The sequence below is a fragment of the Neovison vison genome, chromosome 10, assembly GCF_020171115.1.
Source record: "Neovison vison isolate M4711 chromosome 10, ASM_NN_V1, whole genome shotgun sequence".
NCBI classification, from domain to species: domain Eukaryota; kingdom Metazoa; phylum Chordata; class Mammalia; order Carnivora; family Mustelidae; genus Neogale; species Neogale vison.
The window spans coordinates 43,263,470-43,287,327 of NC_058100.1; the positions used below are offsets into that span (position 1 = coordinate 43,263,470).

The 23,858-nt window shown below is 44.6% G+C and overlaps 1 protein-coding gene across 1 annotated transcript; it reads right to left on the reverse strand.

The window, feature by feature from the left end:
* Positions 1–8,580: 8,580 nt before the first annotated feature.
* On the reverse strand, positions 8,581–16,299 carry SLC30A1 (solute carrier family 30 member 1). The gene is made up of 2 exons (XM_044267125.1): positions 15,071–16,299; positions 8,581–13,422 (listed from the first exon to the last, which is right to left on the reverse strand). The coding sequence occupies exons 1-2, from the start codon at positions 15,678–15,680 to the stop codon at positions 12,521–12,523; spliced, it is 1,512 nt and encodes a 503-aa protein (XP_044123060.1). The 5' UTR covers positions 15,681–16,299; the 3' UTR covers positions 8,581–12,520.
* Between the last annotated feature and the right edge of the window lie 7,559 nt (positions 16,300–23,858).

A 23,858-nucleotide genomic window follows, 5' to 3' on the forward strand; every position in this document is an offset into this window, starting at 1 on the left:
CAGAGACATCCCCCTCTGGCCTCCAGGAGGCTGACCAGCGCCCACCCCAGGGCCTTACCCTCCTAGTCTCTCTGCCTGAAAGCTGGTTTCCTCAGAAACCCCAGGGGCTGGCTTCTGCAATCCCTTCAGCTCTCTACTCAAATATCAGGTTTTCTGGCTTTTGTATCTAAAATATCCACGGCAACCCTCCCTCCGACAGGCACGCAAACACACACCCATACTCTCCCAGGGCTCTTCTCCGCTTTTTTTTTTCGCTTTAGAATCCATTCCTGGCTAATCTAATATACATGGTACTTCTTTATCTTATCTCTCTACTAGACTATAAACTTCTTACCGGCAGGGATTTCTGTCTGTGCCCACTGCTACAGCGCTCCCGTTAAGCCCCGCGGGAGAGGCGTTCGGTAAGTGTTTGTTGAATGAATAAATCAGTCTGTGCCTCAGAGGAGAATGGGGAAATCCTAGAAATCCCCACAAAGTTTAAGTGTGGCATTCAGGGAAAAATCAAGAGCTTTGGAGGGCCTGATGTGAATGCAGGCCTAGCCTAGATGAATAACTTAATCTAGTTTAATAATTAATCTAGGGGTGCCTGGGTGGTTCAGTCGGTTCAGCGCCGGACTCCAGGTTTCAGGTCATGTTCTCTCCAGGTGGTGGGTTGGAGCACCTCGTCTGGCTCAGAGAGAGCCAGGAGTCTGCTTGGGATTCTTTCTCGTTCTCCCTCTGAGCAACCCCCACCCCACACTTCTCAAATAAATAATAAAATCTTTTAAGAAAATAATCTAGATTGGAATCTAGTCTCCCTGGAGCGCCTGGTTGGCTCAGTGGGTTAAGCCGCTATCTTTGGCTCAGGTCATGATCCCAGGTATCCTCGGATCGAGTCCCGCATGGGGCTCTCTGCTCAGCAGGGAGCCTGCTTCCTCCTCTCTCTCTGCCTGCCTCTCTGCCTACTTGTGATCTCTGTCTGTCAAATAAACAAATAAAATCTTAAAAAAAAAAAAAAAGAATTTAGTCTCCCTAAACCTCATTTTGTGATTGGTCAAGGAAGAACATTTGCCCCCAGGACTGCAGTGAGGTCCAATAATAATTTCCTGAGCATTTCTTTAATACCAGGCCTTGTACCAAGGATGTCCGTGCATTAGTCCTTCAATCCTCACAACAATCCCACAAGGCATATGCTGCTGTTATCTCCAAACAGATCAAAGTGATGCGGCCAGGGTGATAAAGAGGAAAGGGACAGGTCACAGGACTCCACCCCCCATCCGTGTGTCTCTGGGACCCATGAGCAAACCACCACACCAGATGCACCGTGAGTCTGTCTGTGTCCATACAGAGCTAAGCTCTGATGGACCATAGGTGCCTCTGTTGTCTCTGAACTTCCCCTTGTGCCTGAGCTTTCAGTGGAGTTGTTCATGACGGACGTCTCGGAGACACTGCTCCTGCCCCTGGAAAGGAACCGGGACAGCCAAGAACCCAGGACACCCCACACCTCTGCCCTTCCAAGTCTGGTGACTTGCCACAGGCCTTCACGTTCAAGTCCGTATCATCTCACTCCCATGACTGCCAGTATCTTCGTCAGCACCGGGCCCTGGAACTTCGTCACTTTCGCGCAGAGTACGTTATTCACAGGAAACAATATTTTTACTTTAAATTAATGTATAAATTTAATTAATCACTAAAATTGTTCTTTAAGTCTCTTTTAAATGTGATCTCACATTTCAACTTTTTGCCGTTTCCTAAGTGGCATAAATTGTTCGACTGACTTTGATTTATTTAAGAAAAAATATTTGTAAAAAAAAAAAGAAAAGAAAAAATATTTGTAGACACATATATTTACATATACACATACATGGTTTTAAAGTACAAGTTGAAATATTACCATGTGTTCTGGCATCAAAAATAGACAAAAGGAGCTTTCAAAACCCAATTTACACACATCAGAAAATTTGTTGTTTCTGTCATTCTTTTTTTTTTTTTTAATATATACAAAATGCAAGTGTTGTGCTTTAAACGATGAGGTAAGAGAAGTTTCGGGTTGCTCTTTGCGAACCCTTCACAAATCCCACACTGTGGGCAAAAGCAGTCTGACTTCCAATAAATGAAAGATCTTATGGGATGGAACCAGCACTATTGTGTCTCTTTGGTACAGCGGATTTTGGAGGCGGGTAGGCCCTTCCATGCTTTATAAAATAAGAGTTACCGGGGCACCTGGGTGGCTCAGTGGGTTAAAGCCTCTGCCTTCGGCTCAGGTCATGATCCCAGGGTCCTGGGATCGAGCCCTGCATCAGGTTTCCCGCTCAACAGGGAGCCTGCTTCCTCCTCTCTCTCTCTGCCTGCCTCTCTGCCTACTTGTGATCTCTGTCTGTCAAATAGATAAATAAATAAAATCTTAAAAAAAAAAATAAGAGTTACCAAATGAATGCAGCAGCGTGATCTAAGGAAGTAGGTGTTGAAACAAATCTGCAAAAATGATTGTGGGTTTTTTTTTTTTTTTCTGTTCATTAACTTCTATTTCAAATAGGTGTTCCTTATGTGACTTGCCGCTAAGTTACAATGAAGAGCGGGAAAACGCAGAGGAAAATTCTAAAGCAGCTCAGGTGCCCCCAGCACCCGACGTGGTCAGTAACAAGAGCCCGAGCTGCTGACGCCGGGGTTTGCCCCCCAGACCTACCCCGCAGGCTCGCTGCCTGCACACTCAGAGGTTCTCAAACAGATCTGAAAAAGTGAAAATTATATTACCCATTGATTTAAAAAGAAGAAAAGGGGGGCGGGGAGGGGACGCGGGAGAGGGATGATGAGAAAGAGGAGGAGGAGGAAGAGAATGGAAGTGAATGTCATTACCTCCTTTGATGTGTCCCTGGAATTAATTGCAGCGGAAAATCGCCATAGACTCTTTCCACTGTGCCATAGCACTGGCCTTCACAAGGACTTCTCAGAGAATCCCCACATCTCAGTTAGAAAGAGCCCAGAACTCTTAGACCCACGCTCTGCCCTGGGTGGGCGAGAGGGCAGACGGCCCGCACCAAACCCCGCAGTCCATGGAAAACCTCACACCCGCTCCTCCACGGCCTGTGCGGTCCTTGGAATTGTCTTTCTTGTTTTGAGCCTGAATCATTTTCCCTCCTTCCCTCCTTTCCCCAGAGCAGTCCTAGAACAGACGAGTAGGTGATCATCGGTTTGTCCTCCAGACGCTCTTGTCTCCGGAGATGGGGTTTGTTACAGAAGCCACGCGAGGGGGACAATGTCCCATGACTTTGAAAGACGGAGAGAAATGTGGTGTCCCTGAAGGGAACTGGTCTGGGTACAAGAGTAACCCCCAAAAGGGATTAATCAAGGCTTTATGTGTCACAAATTGGGTTTAGGGAGAGAGAGAAACAGAGATAGAGACAGAGACAGAGACAGAGGGGGAGAGAAAAGAAAGGAGAGAAAAGCTGGGGAAGAGAGGGATGGAAAAAAAGGAGAAAGCAAGAAACAGGAAGAAAATAAAATAACTGGCTAGTATTTCCTGAGCACTTAACAAGGAGCAAGCACGGTTCAAAGTGCCTTACTTCCATTAATTCATTTACTCTTAAACCACCCTCCAAGAGAATACTATTCTTATCCTTATTTCGCAGATGAGGAAATGAAGGCAGAAAGTCTAAGTGTCTTACCCAACGTCGCACAGCTCTGGAGTCTGGGATCCGAAGCCAGCGGGTCTGACTGCAGAGCTCAGGGCTGCACCTGCTGCTGAACTGGGAGAGCCTTGGTGATGAGAGGCCGGGCTGACTCTCCATGGAACTGATTTCACGGCCAAGAGCACGGACCTTGCCTAGACAGAGCTGGGTTCGGTCCTGGTTCCCCTACTCACCACGGTTTATGGATATCACTCGATTCTCTCACCCTGTTTCCTCATCTTTAAAATGGAGATCGGGGTGCCGGTGGCACAGTCAGTGAAGCATCTGACTCTTGATTTCAGGTCACATCAGGGTTTCAAGGTCCTGGCATCGACCTCCTGAGTCAGGCTCCACACTGGGGGAGGGGGATGGGTCTGCTTGGGGATTCTCTCTCCCTCTGCCCCTTCCCCTGTTCTCATTCTCTCTCTCTCAAAACAAATAAATCTTCAAAAAAATAAGTGGAGCTCATGATACATTTAGTTCATGGAGTGATTGTAAGGATCACATGAGCTAAACATTTCACGCAGTGCCAGAACACGGAATGTGCTAGATCCGTTTTAGTTTTTGTTCCATGTAATCCTCACAAGGACCTCATAAAGGATGCACTGTCCCATCTCACAGATGTGAAAACTGAAACTCCAAGGGGTATTCAATTTGCCGAGGTCCTATGTCCCTTATTAAGGGGTTGGGCTGAGGAAGAGCGGGACAGAGAGAACAGAGCGGAGACTCCAAGTGGGACAAAAGGAGGAAACGTAAGGCGTAGACGGGGGAGGGGAGGCTGCTGTGGTGAATGTCACTGTGTAATCACCGCAGGTGGCCTCAGGATGACATATCCAGTTCATACAAGCTTATTTCACTGCCCCTGGGCTCTCATTTTGCTCAGATTGGTTCTCAGGGTAACACAAAAGCAAGTCTGGACTCCCACCAAATCCCTTAAGGAATTATTTATCCCTAAAGCTTGGTGTCTCAACATACAAAGTCAGATGACATGTATAGTTAAAGAAAACTCTGCATTACACGTCACATAGTCAACCGGAGCATCTCCTTTCCACGTTAACACTGCAGATCAACATTCCATTCACTTACTCAGCCTATGTCATTTACTGCGTAAGCATACAACAAAAAGCTGTATCACCATTCATAGTGTCTAGCCCTTTTCTTGTAGTTTGCTTTCCAAGTTAGTCTGTAATTTAACTCCAACAAGAGCAAAATAACCAATCACAAATTTAGTGTATGCATTATTGTTTCACAGCCATGTGTGTATATCCATTTTTCATTGCTATAACAAGTTACCATAAATGTCGTAGTTTAAAATAAGACAAATGGCACCTTCTAGTTCGGGAGGTCCTAAGTCCAAAATGGGTCTTAGGGAAGAGATACAGGTGTCAGCAGAGATGTACTCGTTCCAGATGATCTAGGAGAGAATCTGCTTCTTTGCCTTTTCCAGCTACTAGAGGCCATCTGCATTCCTTGGCTAGTGGCCTCTCCCTCCATTTTCAAAGCCAACAGTGTGGCAGCGCCCAATTTCTCTAACCGCAGCACTACTCCTGCCTCCCCTATTTCTGTCATCCTATCTTTTAACTCTGACCCTCCTGTCTCCTCCTTTCAGGACTCTTATGATTCTATTTGGTCCATGCTGATTATCCAAGATGATCTCCCCATCTATCTCAAGATTCCTAACTTAAGTGTACTTGCGAAGTCCCTTTGCCACGCAAGGTCACAGATTCACAGCTTCTGGGAATTAGGATCTCTAGGGGATCAATATTCTACCATGATATACTTCCTAATTTCTTTCAGCTCATTGACCTTTAATAATGTGTAGAAGCTCAAGACCCAAAGGCTTTAACAATAAACACTGCCGCATCGCTATCACCTTCCAGAGGACTCTTGACGTGAGAGCCCTGGGCGGGTGTCATTGAAGGTCACTGTTGTTGCAGGCTATAAAAAGTCCTGATAAGTTTTGTCCAATATTGTCCTAGACATTTTCACCATTAGGAAAAAAGAAGTAGGATAAATCATTCTCAAATTTCTATTTGAATATTCAAATTTGCACTTTAACAAAAGGCATGGACTTTAACCCCTTTTATATTTCCAGGAATGCATTTTTACTGTATATTTCAAAAAAGATAGCCGAGGGTTCCACGACCAAATCGGATGGCCACATTTGCATTGCTTTCTGGAGCAGAGCAGTCTTCTCAACGTATCAGAGGAGATCCTGTCTGCCTGGTCCTATTAATGGTTAGGAGTCTTAGAAATCACACCTTTAGACTTTATTTTCTAAGTGACTCTGCAGCAGGGAAGCGTGGTGCCTGCAACTGAGGTTTGAATAAAACAGGGAGTCTCTCTGGCACAGCCTATGTAAATGGAGGAGCCTAGATGTAGCATTTGGATTGTGTGGGAGAGGCTGGGGGAGTGAGTTCTCACTAGTTAGCTTTTATGGTTTCCCATGGGGCCATTCTGCCTCCCCTGGGGACATTTAAAACAGTTAGGGTGTCTTGTTGGGGGTGGGAGGCAGGAACTACTGGCATTTGTGTGGAAGGAGGCCAGTGTCTCTCAACTCAGTGCATGGGAAGCTCCTGGACTCGGATAAATTATGTCGCCCAAATGCTAACAGCACCCATTTGAAAATCAGATGGTCCTCTCCCTGTGTCTCACCCACATTGATTTCATTCAATCTCCTCTGCTCCTCTTACCCCCCACAGACCTGCTGTCTCCAACATTAAAGGAAATTTAAGCTATAGTTCTTGTGTTCCAGCAGAAGCAGTGAATACCCAAGACAGCGCTATATGGTAGCTTAGGTAGAAAATACTACCACTCTGTAGCGATTAACGGTAGTCCAAGGGGCTAGATTAAAACAGGGAGAGGCCCTGAATTCTAACAAAGATTGTTTCTCTTGTCCCTCATGTAATTCAAAATAAAAATGACACTAAACCGTAATGTAAGAAAGTCTAATAACTCAGAAAAGTTCTGCTTCTTCATAGGGTGACTACCATGATTTTTTTTAAATAAATAGCAAATGCTTTAAAATCTATTTTCCTCATTTCTTTTGCTTTTCTATTGCTGCTTGGATGAAAATTAGAGAACTCTTCATTTTTAATCTACTTAAGTTGGTTGTTAATGATTCAAAGTGAGGGGAAAGCAAGCTACTTGGTGGACCCCTGGGTAGAATTTCAGCTCTATCATGTACTAGCTAGATGACTTTGCGTCAGGTGCTGAGTAGGTCTGTAAAATGGGAATAATGAAATATGCCTAACAATTTGTAAAATTCTGTGAAAGCATGTGTCCCTTAGTATATTTTTATAAATGCTCAGAATATTATAGCTATAAATAGTATTATTACTGTATCTTCAGTGCTCAGTGTGTTTTAGCTATAAATAGTATTTTTTTTCTTCCAGTTCCACCATTCCTCAATATTCATTTAAACATCTTTGAAGTCCTACAGTGTGTCCGTCCCATGTGCTAAATCCTGAGGAAATATACTCGGACCTCAGTTTGTGAACTCAAAAGTTTGTAACAAAGTTTGCTACAACAAAGTTTGTTCAACAAAGTGAAGCAAGTTTGTAAATGAGCAAATATCACAAAGTGCCATGAATTTCTTGATTACACACACACACACAGTCTATATAGCCTACAGAGTGGGGAGCAGGAATGGTCAATTCGGAAGATGCAGAAATGTCTATGAAATTCTTCCAAAAAACAATGCTGTCCCTGACTGTTTATTTTCGTTTAATTCAAAAGCAGCAGCTTTCATCCAGATGTGCCATAGATAGTACATGAAATTATGTTCTAGGGAATGTTGGCAAATACTTCTTGAAAGACCATATTGCCTGAGAATTCTTTTCCGAGTCCTTGATAGTAAGACACATCCAGATAAGAAAACAAGTTGGCCGACCGCTGTAAGATACTGCTGATTATATTCTATGCATTCTGACTTCAGAAATGTTGAAGTATATAAAAAGGATGTTTGGAATCAACTGAAATGTGGTATATGTAGATGTGGGCATGCGTATTTGGGTAGTTCATTCTCTTAGCATTGACTACGTAGTAAACGGATTCGTCTTCCTTTCTCACTTGGTCTACTTGCCACGCCAAATCTATGGTGTCTTCTTTCCCACTTTCTCATTTACCCAAACACTGAAGACTTCCTCCTAGAAAATCAAATGCAAACCAGTTGACATGGCACTTCCACCTTTTTTTTTTTTTTTTTTACTTTGAAGATTTTATTTATTCATTTGACAGAGAGAGCACAAGGCGAGCTACAGGCAGAGGGAGAGGGAGAAGCAGGATCCCCACTGAGAAGGAAGCCCAAGGTGAGTCTCAGTTGCAAGACCATGACCTAAGCCACCCAGCCACCCCACAACCTTCTCTTTGGTCCTACCTTTTGATCCTCAATCCTCCATTCTATGCCCCCTTGACTCTCAGCCCCCATCCCTCCTTTCAGTTTTAACCTACATGAATCCTTTCCAAAGATTTTCATCCCTCCTTGGAGTATCACTGTATCAGTTCTATTATCTCTTGCCATTTTTTGCCAAATGATTTTCTTCTGCAATTTTTCTCTGCTTATCTCCCAGCCAGAAGCACAAGTTCTTTAAGGAAATTGTAAAATATTTAATAATCCTTGTTAGTAACTATGCTTACAAATAGCAAGTAGCAAAAGCAGCAGGTTAATCTGTAATTACATAATGTAAATGCTTAATGTTAACAAAAAAACTGTACAGTGATTGAATACTTCATGTTAGTGAGTCTTTGCTGTGTTACCCTTTCTATTTCTTTTGCAATTTTTGCCCATTTTTTTTCTTCCCCAATACTATCCTGTAGCCTGGTCATCCTGCACCCCCAGCAACACTTCAGCTGCGATTTCCCTTTAAACACCTGAAATCTACATAAGCCAACGTGGTGTAGGAGGGGAGGCCACAGGCACAAAACAATGAAGTAGATATTAAAATTAGTTTATTTTTCTACTTAACTTTTAATAAATGAGAAGAAACACAGTAGTCTGTCTCATAAAGAACATTTATAATACATAACAATCCATAAAGCCTCATGGTGAGGTAGGAACAGCTTTGGAAAACAACGCACGGTCATAAAACATACAAAAAGTTAGGTAAAATGTTGCAGCACTAAAGGACATTTTATATGCATCTGCATTGAATGAGATGATAATTGCATTTAACTGTGCCACATCTGGCCCAAAGGACAGGCTATGGTCGACACAAAACAACACAACATGGAAGTTTCATAAAGAATCACACAATACACTGATACACTTCATTGTGCTGTTTCAAGGCAGGACCATAACATGGCAATTTGTGTCTTTTTCTAAATAGCCACATAGTAATTGTATGTTACATTCCCTTCAGCATCTTTTTGCCAAAGACACTGGACCACAAAATTTTTGGTTTAAAAGTTTAAACTGAATGACATACAAAAGGCTCTTGTGCCAGTGAAAATGACTGCTAAATATTCCAGAGCTTGTTGGTAAAACAAAATAGCATTGCCACATAATATCGGTAGAGCTACATCAAAATAGTGCTAATACAGTTCCCATTTCAGATGGCCAAACACTGTATTTGACAGTTTTCCATTTAAAAAACAACAAAAACCCTCCACCTTCCCAAGAGTTTTAACACTGTTTTATGCCTTAACTGAAACTCCATTAAAATAAATATTTCTATATTGTAGAATTATTCTCCATATTTGTATATGTGTGAACATCTTAAGACAGCAGGTAAATGACATATCATTCAAATGATATCTGCTTATAAACAACAAAAGAATCTTCAACTTAATACCAGTTAGCCTACTAAATACTTCACATTAGGTTCCATAGGCCCTTTCCCTCAAAACTTTCCAAAAATTCAAAATTAACTGAGCATGTTAACAGGATACAATCATGTTAACAGTCTCCTACCTACTGAGATTTTTCCAAGGTGCTCTTGATAGAAATTTTTCCTATTCAAATTACATACCTTAGTTATTCAAACATTGTTTCCTAAAATGCTAAAATTCATACACCTAAATTTTTGCCCTTTTGGACTTTTTTAAGCTTCTAGTCCGTACTTCTACAACGCAGATGCCCTTCAAAAAACCCTTACTAAACAATCACGGAAGCTGAAAGGTGACAAAGGAGAAGGAAATCTCTCCTAAGGCGGCATTTGGCTTGGAAAAATTGGAGTTGGTTTTATTTCAGGCACATGCAGCACCTCCTTTTCACTAAACTGAGACAACAACAAGTTTCTAAACACATATTCTACTAAATACACTGATCTTGCTCAAATATAAAAGAGCCAGCAGGAGAGATGCACCTCCTAAAATTGATGCATTTTTGCTATAAAACAGCGTATTTAAATATCGGGTTTAAGTCTCCTAAGAATTCAGGGTATTTTCCCTCATTTTCTTCCAGATAGGAATAAGCTATTTTGGAAAAGACACTTAAATCCCACAATATTTAAATATAAAAGCATTTTTTAAAAGATAATGCTAAAAATGGGTTAGAAAGTGCATTGTAAAGAAATAAATAATTCTCTGCTAAAACTCAAAAGGTGAGTCAGGGCCCACAGATTTTGCTATTATGACAAAGTCCTTTGAAAAAAGAATTCTATGGTACCACTTGGTTACGTGTAAGTGATTCAAAAATTATGAAAGTGAAACAACTGAAATCTAAAGGCTGTTACCTTCAAAGCACTTCTGGGAAAAAAAGAAAAAAAAAAAAGCCCTTGTCCCATGCTTATACACCATTTAAAAAAAATACAAACCCTCATTTAGCTGATGTCTTATACATTATACAACCTTTAAGAAAGACCCAATAAAGCATTTGTAAAGAAAACCCCACTGAATGTATTTTACCAGTTATCCTATTTTATGTGTCATTACCAAAATGTTCCTATAACGTAAACTGTTTTAAGATCTTAATAAAATGGTTTGTAGTTTTTAAGTGTTGAATCAGGAATGTATGTGATACAGTACAGTTTAAAGCTTTCTTTTACCCAGTTGAGATTCCCGAATTTCATGTTTAAAAAAATTTTTTTGCAAAATTCAAAGTAATTTCCAGCTTAGGAATTGAATTACACAATTATCAGGTAAGAGTATTAAAAGATCAAGATGTATTGCAAATTGGCAGGTTATGGTTTTGGCCCATTATAGCAAATGTGAACTTACAAACTGTGTTCCTAAAATTACCTCATTCTCATTGGAAAAATCAGCTGTTCTTAAATAGGCCCATTGCCAGCAATAGGCTTACACTAGGAAAAAACACATCATCTACCACAAAAGACCCCTTTAAAAAGTTAACTGTCCAATGCCAACCAATGCTTTCATCTTAAGACCCATTAAACAATGAATTATTTCAAATCCCAAAAGATAGCCATCCCCAAAGTAGTCAGCTATAAAAGTTACCGAAGTAGTCAGGATATCTTATTTCTAGAAAAATAGAGCTATACATGATAACTGATATTAATATTCATCCTTATGAGGACAAAAATCTAGTTTCTTCACAAAGCATAACCCCTCTCTGTCAAGAAAAATATAACTTAAATATCCTTAAATACTATTTGCATATGGATTCGAAACCCATAGCAACAACGAAATAGCCAAGAACAATTTCCTGTGTAGATACTGTGGCATCTTACAAAATAAGCCACTATTGCAAGATCTGAGCAATGTCAAGAGAGGATGACCTACAGAATCTTAATTATCAATTTTGCCTTAACTTTTTGAAGAATTTATTATCCAAACTGCATTAACCATTAGATTTCCTTTTTCTCCTACTGTCAGTGGCTCCAGGCAAAGCACAGGAACTGCTAGTTGTCCTTGAAAAAAGCTCCATTTGAATCCATTCATGACCTGTCACCATGAAATGACTCTTCTTGTAAGTTTTGTTTAAATATCTACAATTTGAAAGATTACACGAATAAACTTGCATTTAACATGTAACTATCAGGTTAGCTTTAATGTCCTTAAAAATATCTACTGTATATATTTTGTAAGTAAACTTTCAGCTCAATGCTCCTAATGCCAATCTTTCAAAGAAAGTAATGCTGGTGAACATGTCCACATTTTAGACTAACTTTGGTAAAAGAAAACATGAGTTAAAATCCTCCTGGTAATTTAAAAATGCGGTCTGAATATTAACTTACAACAATGTAAATATTTAATTTGATAAACCTCCTTCCCTGCTCTTACTCTCCATATGCCCTATTATATATAAACCATGGTTCAACTTGTTAATTATCTCAACTGTTTATTAGAATAATACTCTCAGCAATATAGAATCCAGGATGGTAACTGATCTTTAGTATTACAAATACCCCACGTGAAGAAAAAAGGGGAATTTTTCCTAATAATATCCACGAGTCATTCTTAAAAACATGCTGCCATTATGCTCTGTAATGATTTCAGAGGGCAAGTAAGTATTACCTAAAACATCAAAGGAAACAAACCTGTCGATTTTTCAAGGTTAGTGATTATAATTTTAAAAAACAAAGTGTAACACTGGGGGAAAAGAAAAGCAGAGAAATTCCAGTAACAATTTTAATTTATTTATCCCCCTAATTAATTTTTTACCATGGAAAAACTGGAAATCAAATGTCATTATGTTATATAAGGTTTATACTTACTTTTAACAAAAATGTAACATAGTGTTAAAACTGGCTTTCCAAAATTGTTACAGCATGGCTGTACTCTGCACTAATAATCACAAAGTTGTAATATAGAACTCTGTTAAGCAGTCCCATTATGTTCTTACAAAAATAGAATTAAACTGTGTGACCAGACAAGGACTTCAATTACACTACTTGGCAAACTTAGAATTTCAATGGAGTCTTTTTCCTCTTGCAGTTTAAAGCAAAAGTCAAATATCACATCTTTCTCAAGACTCATAAAGATGATTCAGGTTGTTTGTTTGGCATTTTTTTAATCTCTATCACAACAGCTGGGATGCTTTCAACTTTAGTCCTCCTGGGCTTCTTCTCTAGATTGTCACTAAGTTCTAGACAAGAAATGCTAACTGCTGGGGCCTTTTCTGCTTCCTTTCCAGAAGGGGCTTGTGGCCGTGTCCCACAACATTGCTTCAAAGCACACTGAGTTCTGCAGGCAAGTTCACATGGGACTACACTTGATTTAGAGCCTACACTAGCAAATTCAGGCTGAATGGTGGTAGCGTGAATTCCGTGATTATGAAAAACGTCTTTAATGATTTTGGCCACCTGCATGTATGATGTCGGGTCTTCACATTTTATGTGGGCAGTGGCAATGATTCTGCTTCCAGCAAGTTGCCAAACATGTAATTCGTGAACTTCCTCAACTCCTTCAACATCTCGAAGTTCTTTTATCAAATTTTTTATATCAATTTGTTTGGGAACAGTTTGCAGAAGAATGAGAGCAGATTCCTTAAGTAATGGGTAAGTTGTGTAAAGAAGTATACAAACCATTACAATGCAAAGAGTTGGATCTAAATATAGTACCCAGCAAGGACCAGCCTCATGAACTGCTGTGTGAGTACTATTAAGCACTTCTACAAATGCTTTGCAGGGGTCAGGGGCACATGGATTCACACAAAACTCCCCTTCAGGACAACTCTTCCAAGAAAAGTAAAAGACCAAGGCATTTACTACTACAATCACTGAACCCAAAGCATCTCCAAAGACATGCAGAAAAACTCCACGCATGTTAAGCTGTGCAGCCTTATCATCATCTTCCAGTTCCACCTGGTCAGGTTCTCTGATAAGATTCCCATTCACTTGTACTTCCATCGCATCATTTCCGGACTTTTCTGGATCTACAAAGAAAGAAAAAAATGCTGTAGCAGATACATCTAAAGTGTCAGATTCATCTAATTCCATTTTAGTGAAAGAGATGAAAATTTCCATGGAACATAATTTAAAAATGTGCCCAGGGCAGTTTAGTATAAAATGACATGCTGGTGACAAGCCAGGGCATAGCAGCCAGGGTTAAATAAGTCATTAGGAAGATACTAATTCCCTAACTGAACCACCCTCTTACCTCCCCACCTCCAAAAAAAGTTCATCTTTTCTTTGGGGGGGGTCCTGAGAACATTCCCCTATGCTTTTTGGCATATACAAAAACACAAGAACACATAAAATTGAATGTTATCCCCCATAAACTAAATGCCAATTATGGAGAAGTCTACCACAAATGCCTGATTTGACAGAGCTCTAGTCACTCTGTCATGAAGGTGTGTTGTGGCTAACTCAAACTTTTGTCATGAATATAAACCAGAGTCTCCTGGTGGAGAGAGTTTAGAAACGGACAAATCAGCGATATAAACCCATCAACGATGATAAACTTCAGGAAAATGTCAAATAATGCTCTATCTACCCTACAGGCTCTTAAACCAAATGCACCCATCTCTTAAAAGGAATTGCTTATATACACATGAGAAGAGCTTAATTTTCTTTGGAATAACACCTTGCAGAGTGGAAGTGAGGGGATATTCAATTGTTTATTAAACCTTTTCAATATACAAGTTCAATTTCATTAACATGATATCCTGCATCTTCAAAAAAGAACAAGCTGTCTACGTAGTATCATACCACTAAGCAAATAAATGTAAAGGAACAAAATTAGAAGGAAATACACCAAACTGTTAATGTCACTAGAGCCTGGGTAGTGAGCTTTGGTTGATTCCTTTTCCCAGCTCTTGTCTTCCAACATTTTCCAAATTGCCTTCAAAGGCAATTATATTTAGAATGAAAGCAACCAGTAAAAAAGATGAGTAAGTTACCATCACTTTTATTTTGGTATGATTTGGGAAAGTCCTAAGTGAAACGTTAAACATGACCAAACCGGCCCTAAATGAAGGATTTGCAGGATTAAGCTCAAACTTTAGATAATTAACTGAAATATACATTGCCGTTCTGGAGAGAAACCTTTAACCAGTGTTTTGAGCTCAGGAAAGCCCATGGCTAGCTGGCTCTGAATATAATACTGAGAAACTTGTTTGAAGGGCACAAGAACCGCTTGGGCAGGGCAATGTTTCAAATGGCCAACCACTAAGGGTAAATTGGGGATCCTCTCCGTTTCCCAAGGTGTGGGGGCGAGAAATTTATTCAGGAAGTACTTTTGATTCCGTGAAAACCAAAATCGGTCTCTCGAAAGGGCTGCTGGTCAGGGCGTCCAAGTGCAGCCGTGCATCGCGGCGGCCTGACGGTCCCCTCCCGACCCTTTCCCCACGGTCAAAACCACACAGTCCCCACCGCCACCCCCAGCCGCGCGCCCCGGCCGAAAGGGGTCCTGTCTCCTCGTGTGCCCTGCGGGTGCGGGACCAGGAGGGCTAGAGGCGGCGGCGGCAGCGCGGCGCCGGCCGGCGCGGGCACCAGGGGGCGTCCGGGCCATCCCGCCCAGGGCCAGGCTAGGGTCCGGGCTCCCCCTGACCCAGCCACCTGCGGTGGCCACTCTCTCCTCACCTGGCCGGTCCAGTTTCAGCCCGTTGGAGTTGCTGCTATTGGACACCAGGGTGTTGGTCTCCTCCTGGTCGGGCCTCTGGTCGCCCGGGGTCACGTTGCCGTCGCTGTCTCCGGTGCGGTTGCTCTTGCTGCGGACCCCCTTGGCGTGGCCGTGACCCCCGTGCGAGTGGCCGTGGCCGGAGTCGTTGCCGAAGCCACTGTGATGGTGGAAGAGGCAGAGCCCCATCACGTTAACCAGCAGCCCGGCCACGCCGACCCCGAGGACCACCAGCGGCTGCTGCATCTCGTGCGGCTCGATGAAGCGCTCGATGGCCTCCAGCAGGATGGCGAAGCAGAGGCCGGTCAGGAAGATGGCGTTCACCAGAGCCCCCATCACTTCGGCCCGGATCCAGCCGAACGTGTTCTTCTGGGTGGCGTGGGTCCGCCGGGCGAAGCGCTCAGCCACCAGCGCCACCACCAGCGCCAGCACGTCCGACAGCATGTGAAAGGAGTCGGAGAGCATCGCCAGCGACGAGGTCACCCGGCTCACCACCACCTCCAGCACCATGAACATGAAGGTCAGCATCAGCATGCACAACAGCCGGCCCCGGTTCCGACCCCAGCACCCCATGGCTGCGGCTCACGGGCCCGCCGACCGCGGCCGGGCGGCTACACTGGCGGTGGCGGCGACTCGCGGGCGGCCGGCGACCCGGCGGCGGAGGCGGGAGGACGGCGCGGGGCTCCCGCTGCCCAACCGGGCCGCTCGGGAAACCGCTGAGTGGCCTCCGCGACCGGACGGGGACGAGCCCGGGGTCAAGCCCCGGAGCCCCCGCGCCTGAGGGCGTCCCCGGCGGGCCGGCGGCGCGTAGCTCCTCAGGCGTCCGTGCTCGGAGCCGGCGCGGAGGCCCGGCTCAACCCCAGCAGTTCCCACACCCCCAGCGGGGCAGCAGAGGCCGAGGAGGCGGCTGCGGCGGCGGGAAGCCGGGGCTCCCGGAGCCCGGGGACGAAGAGCCGGAGCAGGAGCAGGAGCAGGCGAGCGGCGGGGGCGGGCGACGGGCAGCTCCGCGCTACGAAGGCTCCGAGCATCTGCAGGGCTCTCCACGCAGTCTTCCCCTCGCTGGTCTCCTCCGCTATGGCTCGAACCGGGAAGCCGTCGCCTGAAGAGCTAAAAAGGCGGCGGCCCCGGCAGCTGCACTCGGCCCGGTCTCCGGCGCCTTCTTCGCCCCCCCGCCTTTGCAGACGGTTTACAAAAAAACTTTGCTTTGCACTCGGAACCCCCGTTTTCACACGGACCCGAGCGTGACAAGGCCTCGGTGCCCCGCCCACCAGGCCCGGCTCGCTTTCCCATTGGCCAGAACCCCCTCACGACAGCCTCCGCGCCCCGCCCATCCGCGCTCGCTATTGGATGGAGGCTCGGCGGGGCGGGAGGGGGCGTTGTCGAGGCGCCAACAGATGGGGGCGGGGCCTTTCCCTCCAGGAGCCGGGCGTGGGCCGGGGGCCGCGGCCGGGTGCAGCGGCGGGCGTCGTGGGGGAGGGTAGGGGGCGCGGGCCGCGTGCAGCAGGAGGGGGGAGGGGCAGGCGGGGTCCCCCGGCGTGGCGGGGCCGCTGCTCAGGCCCTGCGGATCCTCGCGGCGGCCCGCACACCTACGGGGGCCAGGCAGCAAACAGACTTTGATCCTCCGAGCTGAATCCACGTGGTGAAGGGAGGCTCGGGAGACAAGTTGACCAAAGTAAAGCCATTTTGGTATTTAGGCTGACCCTTAACCTAAAAGTCAGCAGGTCATAAAAAGAGTCACAAGATCCCACTCATGGAAGACCACAAGACCCGACTCCCTCTGGCAGTAAGAGTCATAGAGGCTGGACATTCTTAAAATTGCTCCCTGTGGGTAATTCCACAACCCTAAGACAACAGAAAAACACCGCTCAGTGTAAGTGATAAGTCAAGCAGTAAGCCCATTCCTATACGTCAGACATTTAAAAAAACAAACAAAACTTACAAAACCGTTAGAGGCAAAGGGGGTCTTCTTTCTCACCTGGGAGGAAAGGCCGCTATTTTGTCTATGATGTAGCCCCTTTCTTCTAGATACACCTCTGTCCCTTTCCCTAAATGGCTTGCTCTTGAATGATTTCTCCGCAAAGCCAAAGCTCCCCGCCCTGCCCTGGCGAGGGGCCTGAGACCCTCTCTCTGGCAGCTTCCACTGGCCGTCATCGGCATCAATAGAAGAGACCAGAGACCCAGACCGCTGTGTGGTCAATGGCAGCCGGCGGGAGGGGGGCGGGGTGGTGGCGAGAAGGGGAGCCGGTGGGTGTGGGGCTCCCAGGTGTGTCCTCCTGTTGAAAAGGGGACAACAACCTGGGCCTGCATGGGGCCTGAACTGAACCTCTGAAAATGTTTCAGTAAAGCAGACCAACCCTCTCACCACCATTCCTAGGAGACTTTGTGTAACATCAGATATTTCTGTCACTGATTATCTGAAGACAATTTAGGGTACAGACGTCAAGCAGGAGCAAACCGGGTTCTGGTCCTTGCTTTGTCACTAGCCAGCTGTGTGACTTTGGGAGAGTCAACTAATCTCTCTAGACCTGTTTCTTCATCCATCACGTAAAGGATTGGGCAAGAGGAACTCCTAAGATTCTTTCTGAGTCTAAAATTCTAAGGCTCTATGATTTAACAAACATTTTATTTATAGACTACAAGGAGCTGAACCCTGTGTTGGTTGCTATGGGGAAGGGGAGGGGTAGTTAAGAATACAGAAGAATGAGCTTCCGTCCAGGTGGAGGTAAAATATAAACACACAAAATGTTTAAGTTACGATGAAATACTCAATTAATTGTGCCGACACTAGTTTAGAGTGCATACATATTCACTGTGCTCTGAGCGGGGATTAGTCCATCTGGAAGTGAAGATTTCCAGTTCCTAAAGTGGAGGGGAGGCTGGAATCAGAGAAAGCAAAGGAGGACCCCTAAAGGCCTCATCACAGCCCCAGAACAGGAGGAAGAAACCCCACTGTTCTGGATTGCTAGAGCAGAGCAGTGCTAGCCAGTGCCTCAGGATCTATATATAAGGCTAGTTTGGAGCCATGTTGTTTTGCATTTAAAAAAAATATTTCTATTTCTGTTTCTTTTTTCGTTTTTTTTTCCCATTTGTATGTGGTGTGTTTCTCATTTCTCCAACCAAACTGCAAAGCAGGATCCTTGTCTTCTATTTCTGTTCTGCGATCATAGAAAAGAAAGGAGAAAAGTTTCCCAGACAGTAGCAAAGGAGGAATTGATAGGATTTGATGATGAATTGGGAGAGTGAAAACGAAGGAAGAGAATTTAACAAAGATGTTTCAAATGTTAACCTGATACGGAAAATACTGCTTTAAACATATGAGGAAGTTGGGGGATAGGGTGGGAGCAGCTGAATTTAAGGGGGAAATAATCCATTTTTAATGTGTTAAATTTGAAATAAAATCTGGATGCTGAGTGGGGAGATGGGTCTGTCTTGGGAGTTGATAATCTCCCCTCCTTTGGTATGGATAATTGACATTTAACTGATCATATTGTGGAAACGCAGCTTCAAACTTCCTTCCAACCAGCCCCTCCTATCTAGAAGTTGGGGAGCCCCTTATGGGTCACGATATCTGATGGAAATAGCTGAGAGGCAGTTGGAAGACCATTTTGCTGCCTATTGGGAGCTGCTGTGTCCCTTGATTTAAACAATGGATTTCTCCAAATGTGAGAATTTAATGCCCAAAGAGGAACCAATAAGATGATGTAGAAGGCAATGAACAGGATAGCAATCCCTTCAATAACGAAGCAGACCGAATTGGAAGATGTTAAGACCCATATAAAACAGGCTCAGGGGCACCTGGGTTGCTATGTCAGTCAAAGGTCCCATGCTGGATTTCAGCTCAGGTCATGATCTCAGGGTCATGATCTCAGGGTCATGATCTCAGGGTCAGGAGATCAAGCCCTGCTCTAGCCCCCGGGGAGCCTACTTAGGATTCTCTCTCTCCCTCTGCCCCTTCCCCTCACCTTTGGCCCTGGTAGGCACTTATGCTCTCTCTTTCTCTAAAAAAAAACAACCAACTAACCAACAGGCTCTTGGTTCAACCCAATGGTCACTTATGAGAACCTATTTTGTACAGACTTTTCTTTCTCTTGTGTAAGCCATTTCACAATGTAAAGGGGGAGATGGGAAGGGAGGGAGCTACATTTTCCAGGTCGGGCCTCTGGTTATAAAAACTTATAATCCTGCACTCCACAAAGAGTAATACCAGCAAAACCTTTCAGTTGAATAAACTTTCCTTCCCCCCACCCCCCAGTATTGTGTAGTTAAAATCCTTTGGTAGCTTGACTCACATTTGTCCTTTGTCCTTTGTCAGCTGGTAGGCCTTTCCCGGAGTTCACACAGCCAGGAGTGGGTTAATGCAGAAGGAGTCCACACCATTACTCACCAACAACCCTGGGGGTTGTGGTCCTTGGTTGAGTAAAATGGCTTGGCTTTTTCTTCCGAAATCTTGAGAACTCTCCGGATACTTTGCTTTGTATCCATACTGACTAATCTCAGCATGCTTTAAAGATGAGGGAATAAATGCTCCTTATGGAAAGAGACTGCCAATTTGAGTGAAAAAAATCAAATGTGTAACACAAACTGTGATCTCAAAGTCCTCTAAAGAGCCCTCCCTGCTCTCAGTGCCAAGTTCTTCCAACCAGGAGCTACCCAGGGAAGGAAGCTAGCCTGAAGATGGTCCAGCCCAAACGCAGGTCTCTAAGGACCCTCGCAAAAGACTACTTACACGCAGACACACCTCCGAATCTCGGTTATCAAAACTAATGGCTGCACCACGGAAAGAAGAGAACCACTTGAAAAACAGATTGCGTTTGACTTTGGTTGGCAATAAATCACTTCTAATGTTCAATCTTCAAGCAAAAATGATGGGGGAAGGGATCTGTTCAGTTTTTTGTGTTTTGTGTGGGGGGGGGGTTGGGGGGGAACGTACTTGAATAATTATTACAAATATACAGTAAAATTTCTGGCAACAACATGAGGCCAAGGTTGGAATTTCTAGCTGCTCCCTGAGGGAACAGGCAGTAAAGAATAAACAAGTAACAATGCAGTAATAAAGCCCAGAAACATCACAAAAGAGCTCAGCGGTGTAAGGGAAACCATATGAAAGAAAGGGTCAGAGCAGGAAACCCTATGAGGAAGCAAAGGGGAAGCAGGAACAGTGTAGAGTAGAATGTATAGCAAGAGGCCCAGGACAATCGCGGAGCTTTTTGTACTTGGGTAAGCTAAGGAATGGCAGGTGAGAGTGAATAGCAAAGGAAAGCTCATTTTTCCTGGAGACTGAAAACTGGATCAAAGTACTCCAGTCACGCCTGGAAATTAAATCTGGAAGTAAAGGCAGTGACACCTATATAGGAAGGCTCATTAGAGACATTTGTGAATTTCTTGCATCCGGAATCACATTAGACCAGCAAGTCCTGAAGGCTCAGGTGGTCAGTTTGAAGGTTTAGAAGGAATGCCCATTCCTTCTTTAGCCCTTCTACTCTAGGGGCTGGAGATTGTAATTAAAGTACAAAGAACAGAAGTTTAATTTTTTTTTTAAATTTAAAAGCATGTTTCTATGACTCTCCCCTTCACTTGCCCATAAAGATGATGCTGACCCCAGAACATCTTCAAAATATTACACCCCTAATGAGTTTTAGAAAAGCCAGGGAACTGGTCCTTTAAGTTATTCTGTGACTTCAGGGGCACCTGGGTAGCTCAGTCGGTTAAGGGTCTGACTTGGTTTCGGCTCAGGTCATGATCTCAGGGTCCCAATTGAGCCCTGAGTCAGGCGTTGGGTCTGCTTAACATGCTCTGCCTCTCCCTCTGCCCCTTCCCTTGTTCACTCTCTTTCTCTCTCTCAGATAAATAAATAAAACCTTTTTAAAAAATAAAAGGTTACTCTGTGACTTTGGAGAAGTTATTAAACCTCCCTGGGCCTTACTTTCTACACCTTTCCAGTGAGCAGGTCAAAGAGACGGCCTCTCGCTGGAGTAAGGCAGGAGGTACTACGGCCTGCCTGACGCTCTCGGCTGGGCCCTTTCAGGCTCCCTGTCCTTGGGCTTCCCATGGACCCAGGGCTGCATTTTCAACCTACAGACTCAGAAAGTGGTTTTTATCACTTCACCTGCGTGGAATGGATTCCCATGAGTTCAGCTTGGGCTGATTTGCTGGCTGGACCCCTGGTCTGTTCACTTTCTCTGTCTAGAGACATTGCACCCAGCCTGCCCCCCTGTTGGTGGACAGGGCCATTCCGAAGCAAGCTGCCCAGGGAGGAGGGAACTAGACCAGCAGGTGGGTCTTCTGCAGAGAGAGCGTTTCTGCTCTGTGACGTAGGCTCTAAAATTCTCCTGCCCATCTCTGCACACACTCCACCCTTCCTGCCCCTGAGTTATATTCTCCTTTGCTGCTGCCAGAGTCACCTTTTCAAAACCCAGTCTGGTCACTACAAAATTCACACCCTCCACCACCACCACCACCACAGTGCAATCCTTCAGAGGCCTCCCAGTGTTCTGGGAAGAACCCAACTCAAGTGCATGGCGTTGGGTATGGTCGGGCCCTGGCTGCCCTCCCCAGCCTCAAGCCATCACCTAACAGGACTGGCCTCTCTGGCCACCATGCACCCTCCTGCAAAAAGGCCTGTGCAGACACTGTCCCCTCTGCCTGGGACACTCTTCGATCCCCTTTTCCCCACTTTAGTTCTTGCTTATCCTTTGGCTCTCAGCTCAAGGGCCAATCGGCTCAAGGAGGTCTTCTCTAACACCTCTGACCAGGGCAGATCTCTCTAGTGGGAGTGCTCTTGGCTCCTGGGACTGATCTTTTGTGGCACAGAACAATGATGCAATTAAAATTTAGCCATGTCAGTATTGGTTAGATTGTGAGCTCCCTGTGGTCAAGGGCAGTGTGGGCTTTTGCTCACGATTGTATCCTAGTCAGCCCGGCTCAATAGTTGTTGAATGAATGAACGTTAATAAATCACCTTCCTCAAGCTTAGTAATTTATGCATTCAGTCAAGAGGACCTGAGCACTGAACACCCATGCTTCCCCATCTGCCCTTGAACACGAGAAAGCACCTTTTCCTTCTAGACAGTGCTAGAAACACCATGACATTTTCTTACTCATTAGCTCACCTTCTTCTTTACTTCAAGCAGGCTTTTGTTGTGATATTATCTCACACGAGAGGTAACTAATTGGGTGAAACTGGGACTCAGCCTTGAAATCTGCCCTATGATAACAGTCTAGGTTCTCACAGGTTTCAAAGTAGCTCCATGTTCCTTACTTAAGGTACATGACGACTCTGTGAAGTTTGCGGAGTAGATCCTGAAGATTATGGGCTGAGATTCCAATATAGGAAGAAATGTGCTCAAGGTCGCATGGCTTGTGAGGTCCTCATAGCACCAAGAACATGTTTATTTTTAACTTCATACCCAAAATCAGGGGGAACATATCAAGTTTGAGGCTCAAAACCTAACATGCTCTCTAGATTCTGGCATTCATCTTAGTTCTAAAAGTTTCTCGTTCTAGGATTTTCTTATTAATTTGTAATTACTATAAGGACCAAGGGGAGGTGGCCTACTTGTGAGTGACATCTCCTTCACAGGTCACTCCGAAGTCTGATGCCCTAGGGGTGTGTTCCAAAATTGGGTCCTGTTCACACACCATTCTGTAGAATGAGTTAGTTAATCCCTCTGCTTCTATCTACTTCTGTTTTTCCATTTCTGTCACAACTGAGATGTCTTCCAAAGGACTAACAGTGAAAAACGGACCCTCACCTGGGTTGCCTTGGCAAAATGCAGGTTCTGATTCAAAATTCAGTGAGAGCTGTGGTGGAGACTGAAATGAGGCATTTCTGACAAGCCCCCAGGATTCTGATGTTGGTGGCCCCCAGACCACACTTTGGAAGACAAAGGCATTAGAAAAAAACATTTTTTTTAAAACCCTGGAAGAATATTACATGGAGTTAAGATAGTCTCCTCAAACTGAAAATGTAGATGAGAGACGAGACTAGAGATGTTTCCCTCCACTGTCTGCTGATTCGGGAGGAAGAGAGCCAAGATCTAGCTTCATGGTAGCTGCTTCAATGACCATGCCCATGAGTCCTTGTAACTGACTTTATTTATGCTTTAATTTGGCTTTAAGGCTTCTTCCATCATAAGGTCAGAGTTGACCATCTCTTAACCTCAAGAGAGACATCCTTCGGTCCCCAAAGTGCTGTTGTCTTAAAAGTGACCGTGATCAAAATTATAGGGTTTGCATTTCTAGGCACTTCTCCGGGACCTTCCAATTTGAGAGCAATCCTTTAATGGGAAAACCAGTGTCTGCTAAACTGGGGCAAATGGAGATTGTCTTCCCTCTCAGTTGTCTCCTGGAATGGCACCGAGGAAGATGGCAGAGCTAAGTCTAATGGAAAAGGGAATTTGGCTCCACACATTGGGATGGAAAGAAGGATGAGCTGTTAAGTAATCGTCTCTGTTTCTGCGGTCAGCTCTGCAGTCTGGGCCTACATGTCTCTTAGAGCAATTATGCGAGCACTCCTAATAGGCTTCCGCCTCCTGCCCTCCTCCAATCTACTTAACCCAGTGCCTTCTGATCAATATTCCCATACATCAATGCTCACATGCTCACAATGTTCTTGCTCAAAGCCCTCAGTGACTACCCATTACTCACCAAATAGGGTCTTTGATCTAGGTACTTAAGGCATCCTGCACATGAACTTAACTTGTTTATCCAAACTTACCTCTCTCTTCTCCTCAACACAAGCCCACCACTCAA

Coding starts and splice junctions, on each gene's coding strand:
- SLC30A1 (XM_044267125.1), bottom strand. CDS start 15,680: ATGGGGTGCTGGGGTCGGAACCGGGGCCGGCTGTTGTGCATGCTGATG. Junction 13,423..15,070: donor GCTGAAACTGGACCGGCCAG/GTGAGGAGAGAG, acceptor CTTTCTTTGTAG/ATCCAGAAAAGTCCGGAAAT.